The sequence below is a fragment of the Zonotrichia albicollis genome, chromosome 17, assembly GCF_047830755.1.
Source record: "Zonotrichia albicollis isolate bZonAlb1 chromosome 17, bZonAlb1.hap1, whole genome shotgun sequence".
Lineage (NCBI taxonomy): Eukaryota > Metazoa > Chordata > Aves > Passeriformes > Passerellidae > Zonotrichia > Zonotrichia albicollis.
Window position 1 is genome coordinate 4,660,936 of NC_133835.1, and position 11,475 is coordinate 4,672,410.

Here is an 11,475-nt window from a genome sequence, read left to right on the forward strand (position 1 = left end):
TGTGAGCAGCTCTTTGTCTGTGTCCCTCAGCCCCAGGACAGCTGAAATGATAGAAACAAAGTTTATCTGCACACTGAGCCTTGGCAATGCGGCTTCAGGGCTGCAGGAAAAGGCTTCAGCAGAGGATTTTTCTCTCATTAGTCGTTTCCCAGATTGATTATGTTTCCTTTGTTGTTCCTCTTTCATTTTTTTCTTGTCAGAAATGGAAGCAGGCTCTGCAAATTATATTTCCATGCAGTGTAACCCATCAGTGTCTGCATGGTCAGAGCCTGTGCAGCCGTTCAGGTGTGGCACTGCAGAGGGAACCTTGTGCTCCAGCACAGAAATTGATAAACTGGCTGGAGATTAGACACCTTCCTGTGTCCCAGGGGTGATAAAGCTGGTCAGAGCAGGCTCTGTGGCTCTCAGATGGAGCTGGCCCATGGATGCAGGGCTGCAGGGCGGGAGCTGTGCACTCACAGCTCTCTGCACTCATCCATGGCCAACACCAAGGCCACTGCCAGCAAGTTCATGAGGATCCTTTCCCTCCACAACCCCCAGAGAATTTCTGAGGGCTGCCTCTACTTCTTATGGCACAGCACAGCAAAGAGTCATTTGACCTGTTTGTGCAGTTAGATGGAACTTTATTCTGGAAGCCAAACAAAGCTCCCATGCACTTGGTGTCTGGTTGGCTCTGTAACAATTGTTATCCAGGTTAGACAAAAGCCCTTGTTTCTGCACTCTACCTGTCACCCTGTTTTTTAAAGTTCTTCTAAAACTTCTGATGTTTACATTCTTGTAATTAACTTTCTCATGCACTTTCTGTAAATAACTCATTGTTTGTATTCTTTTATGGAGGAGGAGGAGAAATTTAATAGACTGTTGGTTTGTCCAGTATCATTGGAGAGGTGGCACTGTCATCTTCCAATCCACTGTCACTTTTAGAAATCTATAGATGTTAGAGCCAGAAAGGAAACTTTCTCTCCTTTTTACCTTGGAAAGTCCAGTGTCCACATCATTTTATTTTGTGTCCTAAAGCAACACTGTACCCAGCATGGAGAGCACCAGCACTGCTGGTGCAGGTGCAGAGGGGAGGCTGCTGTGCAAGCAGTGCTCCTGATAGAAAAAGATTTTAAAGTCACAGAAAATTCGGGGAGCCAGAAAGAAAGTTAGGCTTAGTAGGCCCTGGGAAAAATGTTAAAGGTAGGCCCTGGGAAATGTTCGGCCTTGTGTTTGCTGATCATATACTAAAAGGATTTTATCAGAAGGCTAGCTAAGAATAGAATAGGAAGGAATGATAACAAAGGTTTGTGGCTCGGACTTTCTGTCCAAAGAAAGTTTTGTTAGAAGTAACTAACATAGGCCAATCAAAGATCTGCTTGTTGCATTCCACAGCAGCAGATAACCAATGTTTACATTTTGTTCTTGAAGTCTCTCAGCTTCTCAAGAGGAAAAATCCTAAAGAAAGGATTTTTCACAAGAGATGTCTGTGACATAAGAGGAATTTCCTGGGTTCCGACAGCACCCCTGACACCCAGATCTCTTAATAAAAGCATATAATCCTAACAGCTCTGTGATGATGTGTTGGTGAATGCTGAGCCTGCCCTCCCTGAGCAGCTGTGTGTTGCAGCCGCAGGACGGGTACCGCATCGTGCAGCACCTGCAGTACATCGGCTGGCCGGCCTACAGGGACACCCCTCCCTCCAAGCGCTCCCTGCTCAAGGTGGTCCGGAGGCTGGAGAAGTGGCAGGAGCAGTATGATGGCAGAGACGGGCGCACCGTGGTCCACTGCCTGTGAGTAAGGGCTGGGGAATGGCTGCAGCATCACGTGTTGTGGTGTTGTGGCTCTGGAAATCCTCCAGGCTTCAGCTGGGGGAAATGGAGTTAAAGTACATTTATGCTACTGACTTCACACAATTCTACACACTTCTGTTTAATTTATAACTTCATGTACTAACTGCATTTATAATAATAACTTCAAGTTGAATGTTGTATTGCATTATAGTATCCTGGCCCAGGGATTTTGCTGATTGCAGTGAGAGGGAGCTCCAAGAGCCCTGGTATGTTGTGGGTCTCGTGTCTGGAGCACAGACAGAGCTGAAGCAGCCCTGCCATGTACCCAGCTCTGAGCACAGAGCTGCTGTGAGCCCAGAGCAGGGGTCTGCAGCACTGCAGTCCCTGGGCTCCCCTGTCCCCTACTCCAGAGGGACAGGGAAGCTCCCCTTATCCCTTAGTCCTTCCATCCCTGCCCAGTTCTACAGGTCTCTACTCCCACAGACTCACAGAATGGTTTGGGTTGGAAGGGACCCCAAACACCACTCGGTTCTAGTGGACTCCTTCCACTGTCCCAAGAGTGCTTCAATCCCTGTCCAACCTTGCCTTGGACACTCCCAGGGATCCAGGGTCAGCCACAGCTTCTCTGGGCACCCTGTGCCAGGGCCTCACCACCCTCACAGGGAAGAATTCCTTCTCAATATCCCATCTAACCCTGCCCTCTGGCAGTGGGAAGCCATTCCCCTTTGTCCTGTCACTCCATGCCCTTGTCCAAAGCCCTCCTCCAGCTCTCTTGGAGCCCCTTTAGGCACACAAACCCTTGAATGTCAGCCCTTAGAGCCCATTTGGGCACACAATCCCTTGAACATCAGAGACCTTCCATGTGTCAGCAATCTCCCCATTAGAGACCTGTCCATAGGCTGTGAGCTGTGTGTGCTGTCCTTCCCCCAGCCTCACCAGCCCCTCCTTGCCCTGTTTGTCCCTCTGCCAGGAATGGTGGTGGTCGCAGCGGCACCTTCTGTGCCATCTGCAGCGTGTGTGAGATGATCCAGCAGCAGAACATCATTGACGTGTTCCACATAGTGAAAACGCTACGGAATAACAAGTCCAACATGGTGGAGTCACTGGTAAGGCTTCTTTCTGCTCATTCCTCACCCAGTGTGTGGGCAAGGGACTTCAGGATAGGTAAAAAAATGTCAAAATTAGTTCAGGATGAATCAAAATGAATGGGAACATGGAGACACCAGAGTTAAAACTGGTCCTGCTTTAGCACATTCAGTGAATCTTCCTGCTTCTCCTTGTGCGAAGAGGGGATGCCCTGGCAGAGTGATGGACCCTGTGTCCCATGCCCAGCAGCCTCGGGAGGTCAAACCCCACAGAGCTGTCACCATGGCTGTGGGAAGTGTGGGAAGAGCGGCATCTGTCCTCCTGTCCATGCAGGGATTTGTCCTTTTGTCCAGCCCAGTGCTGGGTGCTGTGGCACATCTTGAAACCAGCAAAGGAGAACAGTCCCGCCTCAGGCCTGGCTCCCTGCAGCCCAGGAGATTAAACTGTCCTGAATTCAGTCATCTCCATCCATCACTCTGAGCTCATGCCTCAAAAGCAGCACGTGCAGTGAGGGCTGGAGGCAAATAATGAATGGTCCAGACTGGGGCTGTCTCTTCGAGTGCTTTTCTCTGCCTTTGATGACACCATCTCCCAGCCATGCTTGCTCAGGATCACTCAGAAACACAACCAGTGTTTGCCTGCTCCTGCCAAAGGGTATGAGAGAGAGGAAGGAGGTATTTTTGCTTGTAGGACGAGGCTCTGAAGAATTTTCCCATATCCTAATGTGTGACTGTGTTCACAGGGGTCCAAGGATGAGGGAAGAGATGAGGATCCGACTCCATGTTTCAGAAGGATTGATTTATTATTTTATGATATATATTATATTAAAACTACACTAAAAGAATAGAAGAAAGGATTTCATCAGAAGGCTAGCCAAGAATAGAATAGGAAAGAATGAATAACAAAGGTTTGTGGCTCGGACAGAAAGGCCAAAGCTGTGCTGTGATTGGCCATTAATTAGAAATAAACGCAGGAGACCAATCACAGATGCACCTGTTGCATTCCACAGCAGCAGATAACCATTGTTTACATTTTGTTCCTGAGGCCTCCCAGCTTCTCAGGAGGAAAAATCCTAAGGAAAAATTTTTCATAAAAGATGTCTGCGACACTAATGCCATTTCTTTGTGTCCTCTCTTTCAGGAACAGTATAAATTTGTATACGAGGTTGCACTGGAATACTTGAGTTCCTTTTAGCCCAGCCAAGGGAGGGGACCCCAGGATGTGCCAGACCCCAAACTCTGGTGGATGCTTCTCCCCTGTCCCACACTGGAAGGCAGTGACAAGTGTGGGGAGGAAAACTTCTCTCTCCTTCTCAGCAAGAGACTGAGGTTGCAGAGACCTCGCTGCAAGGAGGAGGCGATGCCTGTGTGTGCTGCTGCCTGCTTTCTATGGGAACATCTACTGCTTCTTAAATAACTTACTGTAAAAATTAGCAACGTGGGAGACAGGCTGAAGGACTGGACTTTCTAATCCCCTCTGACTTCTCTCCTCTTTTGGATTGTGTTTTTGTTCTGCTTGCTGCAGAGTGGGGAAGGAATGAAACCCTTAGGAAATTCTCTTTTAAATGTCTCCTTTTTAATTTATAATTTTGTTCTCAAATCCCAGCCTTTTAATTTTTTAATTTCATGCAGCAGTCATTTGGGAAAAATGAGATAGCCATAGGGGATACATGAAATGTTTCATTACAATTTGTCTACCTTATCTGTTTTTATTTGTTTTTCCTAATGAAAGGGCCAACACACACATATAAAAAACAAAAAGACTATGCTGGAATTCTCTTCCCAAATGTATTCCCTTTAAGCATGAAAATAGATGGTGGAGATGCGAAGCTGTACATGGAACCGCTGCCTCCACAGAAATATTTCCTCCCAGTTTCTGCTCAACTTCAGGGCTGTGCATGACCCAGTTCCATCCCTCTGGTCTGTGTCCTTTCACTGCTGGTGAAGCTGTTGAGGAGTTTCCCAGACACTTGGACCTGAAAGTTAAATATTTGCATCAAACAAATGGCATTCATCTGGCAACTCTGGTGATTTGGTCACCACATTTCCCAAGTGTTAGCTGGGGTGCAGTGTGTCTCTGACAAACAGGGTATGAAGTAGGTATTACTGCTCATATACTATGTATGACTATTTTTTATTTATTATTTGTATTGCTGTAGAACTTAGGAGCCCTAGTCACGCCAGGACCCTGCTGAACCAGGCACTGTGCAGGCAGACAGCAAAGAAAGTTCCTGCTCAAGAGTTTCAAAGTCTGAAGGTTCTTAAAATTGAGTTTGGGCAAGATTTCCTCACTATTTCCAGGAACCTACAAGCTTCAAAATTGTAACCTATTGGAGCTGTAGGAAAGGTGATGTACATACACAGAAACCTGTTCTGACACCTGTAAAGAGAAGTGTTAGCCCAGCACAGCAACTTCTCTTCTTCAGCAAAACAGCTTTTGTTTTATTCTGCAAAAATGCCTGTGCAAGTCTCCTTCTCTGAAACAAGCACCAGATGTGTTTTGCCATTGTTGTGGACCCCAATCTGACTTCTTAGCAGCCAAGAAATTGCTTTTCTGAAAAAGTATGTTTAAGTAGTTAATCACTAAGGTCTGCAGGGTAATCTTGGGGGAAATAATAATTGAATGAGCAAGGCTTTACAATAATTAATATTTCAATTTAGCCATTTATTTATCTTGAGGGTGCGGGATATGAGGTTGCTCTGTGTGTAAAATGGATTCCGGGGTGTAGGTTCTCTAAATTCAGACTTGCTAAAAGACAGACTGGAGGTAAGAGTTGAAGGAAACTCCAATTTTCTTATCAGCCTGTAGTTTTCCACCCTCAGGAAAATCCTCAGAGGCTGCTGGGAGCTCTGTCCTGGCACAGAGCATGCCAGAAGTTCAGAATGTTTTGCTAACTCTGTCTGTGAATTCAAAAGGCACCTCTGCTTCACGATCATTCTTTCTTCAATAGTCACACCCTCACCTTGACCAGGAGGGATGGAAATGAAATCTGGCAAAAGCAGCTCTCAACTCAGCCACAAACCAGTACCCAGCCAAACCATTGCCATCCACCAGGACCTGCACCAGCCTGGGGAAGGGTGCTTGGAGTTTCATTAATACCCCTCTTGACAAGCAAAGGATTCTGAACCACCTGGGGTTTCTCTAAGGAGCTTTGGATTCTTGGCTTTAATACCATGAAGGTCTTAACTGATCATGAACCACCTTCTCACAGGAGCCTCTGGTTGGTCCTTTCTGTTGCCTGCAAAAAATCAACTTTAGTTCCATTTGGGGCTGTCAAGTGACTTGTCTGAATTGTTTTTTTTTATTTATGCAACAACACAATTCAGCAGGAAAAATAAGTAAAAGGCAAAGTGAAACTATGAGATAAAAGTGAGAGGAAAAGGATAATATTGGTGTTTTGATTACAGGTGGCTGGATGGAACAGTGTAGGTCAGGTGCTGGGAGAGAAAAAGGAAGAGGGAATTCTAATCCCAGGAAGGGATTTTTCAACAACTGCCTAGGTATGAAGAAACTACAAGTCAGCAAAGTGTTTTTGGCTCTGCTGACTCCAGAAAGCCAAGGGGAACCACTCCCTGTGGATAATACAGAAATATTAATTAATAATTAGCATTCTGTTAATTTTACATAGAAGGCAGCACAGTGACAGGTCTCCCTGGTGACTCAGGGGAGTGCAGCCAGCACCGAGGGTGACAGCTGGGATAAGGGAACAGGGAGGTGCAGAAATGCCACTGTCACTGAGGTGTGAAGTGTAGGAGGTAATTTGGGCTTAACTTAAAAGAAAGTGGATTGAAATGCCAGAGTTAAGCCCACAGGAGGGGTGTGTGAGTGAGGGGAAGGACGTGTGGGATGAGCAGAGCAGAGCAGCACTGGCAGTGCAGTGCTTTAGGGTCTGGAGGTGGGTTTGGATGTGTTTTATGGTATGAAAACTACTAAAGGGTCAGGTACCTGTATCAGCTGGCCCACAGCAACTCCCTGTGTGCTCAGCCCTCTGCAGAAGCCAAGTGATGTTGGCACAAACTGCAGGGAAAGATATTTAAGCTAAATTTTACATTTGGTAGGAGCTCGATGCAAATGTCGATTCCCACAGCCCAACTGTTAGTCACAGCTTATTATGTGGCCACTCAACCATGTGTGTGAACTTCCTAATGTCCAGCCTAAAACCCATATGGGAAGATGCTCAGCAGACACTGCAGATTGTGTTGCCAAGTTGTTATAAATTCCTGCAGTTACAGTGCTTTTGGGGGACTGACCCAGCTCCAGTCTGTGTTGGCTCAGGGATCTTCATGCTGTTCCTCCCTGCACAGTGCATATATGCCAAGTGTGAATTAATGATGAAGGGAATTGTGTGGAAAAGCTCACTTTAAATCACTTTATTACCTTGAGGTTGTTTAAACCCTAGAGAACAGCCCATAGTGAAGTAGGTAATGTGTTTGAAGCAAGATTATGGGTGATGGGTTTGTTTTCATGGGGAAAGAAAGGAATTATGAGATGAGATAAAGGAGGTTTTCTCACTCCTGGAAGGATTAATAATCAGTGTGAGCTTTTCAGCCTAAGCATCCCCTGCTGTGGATGAAAAGTGATAATGTGCAGTAAAAAAAAAGGTGAATTCCTCAGTGACTGAATCTTAGGCTGGAAAAAATATCACATTGACAATATTTGAATGGACATAATGAAGATGAACTTATTCCCATGGAGACATCCTTCAGAGGTGAGGGGGAACTGTTTGTGATAGCACAGAGTTGGTGTAAAGTTTGGTCTGGAATACAAGGAAGTAGAAACAGGTGGTTTGGGGTCATTATCTCATATAGGGGGTAAAAAACATCTTAAATTATTATTGGTGTAAATGCAGCAATGAATTCCACTGGTTATCAGGAGTTTCTAGCCTTCTATTCTGGAGCTGTAAACTCCCTAGGAAAACAACAACAAAAAAAAAGGTCCAGTAGCCACATGGATCCCACAGTAGTAAATTTAAGCCTGTGGGTGCCAGAGTGGCTTTTGCATTTACTTTCCACAGGCCCTGTAGCAGCAGTTTGTGGGATTTCCCTTGGGAATCTCAAGCCAGGGATTTCTGGTCACTGCTCTTGGTGTGCTGTAGTCAGAGGAAGGAGAGAGGCTCCTGCAGCAGGTGGTTCAGGAGGCAGTTAAACCAGTTTCCATCTGGAAGAGAAGGAAAGGAGAAGAAATCTCCTTTGGGAGAAACAAAATATTGGAGGAAAAAGCAAATGAAATGGATCCTGAAACAGGTAGGAAATTTGCACCTTGCTCTCTCTCTGATTCTTGCACAGCTGCTCTCATCTCACTCTCCTGAGTTCCTGCCAAGATCATAAAAAACACATAATGTCACATTCCCTGCTGTGGAGATGGAGCACTTGGAGTGTGACAGAGGGAATAAATCCTGAGGGACAAAGATAAAAGAAGATTTGCTCAAGAGAGGAATCTTCAAACATGAGGTGCTTCTATCTGTCACACTTGCAGAATTTTTAGTAAAGTCACAGAGCAGTGCACAGTCCTGGCATGGTCCTGGATGGGCAATGTGGTGGAAAAGTTCCCCTTGGAAAACTTCATTGTCCTGTAATAAATGTGAGCAATCCACTCCATGATGTTGGCAGCACAGTTAATTTTTGTGATCACTCCAGCCAGTGAAAGGGGCATCTCAAGACCTTGGTGTGAAACTGCTGCATTTTCATTTGAGAATCTTTAATTTGTCTTAAGTGTACAAAAGACAGTCAACCCCATTTTTATTTTTTTTTTTAGGAAAATAAAGGGGGCCATGTGGCAAAAGTGGCAACATTTATTAAGTGGCAACATTTATTCAGTATAACCACTGCCATTGGGTCAAAAATTCCATATTCCTGCTGTGTGAGGGCAGAACAAAGCACTGCAGCTGCCCTGCCCAGACAGAGGAACAGGAGGAGCCAGCTAAGTCAGAGAGACAGATGTGAGCAGTGAGGATTCTGTTAACCCTCCTGTGCTCCTGCTTATTTAGATTGCAGTCTTCTATAGCCATACATACATAATATACAATTTCAATGCAAGTGCTCTTTCTTTCCCTGTTCCCAAAAATACCTCCAGCTCTTTTTCCTCGAGGGTGAGCCAACAGCACAGCGAGCAAAGCCCAATTTTTGCAGTTTTGGCAAGGACCACAAGGAAAATCCATCATGTATTATCTGTTCATTGACTTGGAAAAGGTATCAATCATCTGCCTCATATGCATACTTGAAGAATGTACAATTTGCTCAAACTGTCAAGCAGAATCATACATTTTCATATAACACCAAATCCTGGTGGTACAGAGTGTAATGGAAAGAAAAAAAAAAGAGGCAAAAACTTGCTGACTTCCAGTGACCTCTAGTCTATAACCATTAACTGCTGTGTTAAAATATTTTAAAAGTTTCCCTTGTGAAAAAAAAAATTAACTATGTTCAGAATATCCTACACTTTAATGTTGGACTAGCAGAATGTGAAAACCTGGCAGCTTTTCCAGTTTGTAAAAACATGAGGGATCTAAATCAGTCTTTCCATCCTCATCCCAGTTCATGCAGCAGATTTTCTACCACTATTCTGTTTTCAACCTGAGCCTTAAAAGACAAACTAATGCAGCAGACTGAATGCCAGATGCTGGTGTTCCCATAGTGTTTCCTGGCGGGCGGGGGAGGAAATTAAAAGGATGAAAGGGGAAAAAAGAACAAGCTAAAATGGTTTTTCTTGGAATTCAATTCAACGAGCTGTTTCTGAGCAGTATAAACATGAGCCAGTCCATGGCACTCTGGAGGTACAGGGTGAAGATGCTGTTGATGTCCCTTAGGGATCAATCCTGGTATTTCATATATAGGTGCCCAAGAGGTACCTATATATGAAATATCAGGATTGGTCCTGATATTAGTGGTTCCTTAGTGGAGGCAATTGTCACGGCAGGAGTGTTTCAGTGGAGATCTGTCACCCTGCAATGCCACCCTTTGGGACACCCTGTGAGACACCTCAAGTGTGTGGCACTGGATGGATTTCCTTGTGTGAGTACATCATCTTTCAGTGAGGAAATCCCCAGGAACTCTTCTTTGTGTGAAATAATTGAAAGAAGTATGTTTTGGGGGATGGAAGAGGAAGTGGGGCCAGCACTTTACAAGCTTTCATGAATTTAGGTACTCAGAGACTCCCCAGGACAAACACTGCTCAGTGTTTCACATTGCTGACAGTCAAACCAAACTTCATGTGCTGGACTTCCATGTACCTGGAGCAGAACTGGAATTACCCCCTCATTGCCCTTCCAGCCCTTTCCTGCATTGCCAGCATTTACACACTGTACTTCTATGCCAAAACTTTGAGCTGCATCCTTAACACCTCCCTTAACCCACCCTGACTAACCGCAGTGACAGAATTCACTCCCACCCTGATTTAATCTCCTGTGGGCACCCAGTTATGTGCCAGCATCGCTTCTTGCCGGCCTTGCCACCTCCTCAGGGGGCAGTGGCTGCCTCTGGCTGAGCAGTGTGCCATCCCAGCTCCCTGGATGTGTTTTTGGGCAGGGAGGAGTGCTGCTGCATGAGAGGAGTCTCTGCTGATGCGGTGCCGCCGCCCCCTCTGCTCCCCCTTGGCCTTTATGGATTACTGGTGAAACTCACTTGTACAGTTTGGATGTTTGATAGATAAAGCACGTATGAAAAAACAAAAAAAGGAAAAAAATATAAATACAAAACTCTCAACACTGTGCATTCAGTGTCTTTTCTTTCTAGCTTAAAAGAAGGAAGGTAAATAATGTCAAGTCAATGAATATCAGATATATTTTTTGACTGTACATTACAGTGAAGTGTAATCTTTTTTTTACAACTGCGAGTCCATCTTATTTATTCTTGTAAATGTTCCCAGACAATGTTTGTAATATGGGCTGTGTTGCAAATCCATAAAATAAATCTGTGATCTGAGATTAATGTTTTACTAAGAGACTCTTGTACTTGTGCCTTTTCTTTGGACTTAGAGGAGGCAAGGCATTGTGAGCAGCACTGCTGGAAATGATGGGGTGATTGCATGACAAAAAATAAGACCAGCATCTTGTCACAGTGATGGGCTTTGCATCATGGTTGTCATTCAGGAGATGAAGAGCAAAAAAGAGAATTCAGCAGGCACTTCAGCCTAGCTGCAGATTTTGTGTCAGTCCTCTCAGAAAGCCTGTGGATGTGAGCTAAGTAGTTTTGAAAATTACAGTCTTAGCAGCATGGGTTAGAGCAAAGCATGTTTTTGCAACTTTTTCTCTCTAACAAGTATTACTCTATTATTGTTTCCTTGGCACTCAGTGCTGAATGACAATTGCTGATAGGCTCCTGAGATTTTTCTGGTAGTTTCTATAGATGAACTGTGCTGGTTCTGCTGGGGTAGCGTTAATTCCCTTCCCAGAGGCTGGTTTGGGGCTGGGGTTTGGATTTGAGCTGAACACAGGGTTGATAACACAGATATTTTTGTTATTGCTGAGCAGGGATTGCACAGAGCCAAGGGCTTTCCTTGCACAGTCAGCTGGAGAGGGGCTGGGGGTGTGTTGGAGGCTGGGAGGAGACATAGCCAGGACAGGTGACCCAAACTGACCCAAACTGACCAAAAACAAGTCCCAGACCATGTGACATCATG

General features: G+C 45.1%; 1 protein-coding gene across 11 annotated transcripts in view; it reads left to right on the forward strand.

Annotated features, from left to right (window-relative positions):
- Positions 1-9,225, forward strand: part of PTPRT (protein tyrosine phosphatase receptor type T) — a 477,859-nt gene extending 468,634 nt beyond the window's left edge. For all 11 annotated transcript variants that reach the window (XM_074553619.1, XM_074553620.1, XM_074553627.1 and 8 more), the window contains 3 exons: positions 1,610-1,773; positions 2,744-2,879; positions 4,000-9,225. In XM_074553619.1, coding sequence (XP_074409720.1) covers positions 1,610-1,773; positions 2,744-2,879; positions 4,000-4,053 — 354 coding nt within the window. In that variant the 3' untranslated portion in view covers positions 4,054-9,225. The remainder of the gene's footprint in view (positions 1-1,609; positions 1,774-2,743; positions 2,880-3,999) is intronic.
- Positions 9,226-11,475: the final 2,250 nt, after the last annotated feature.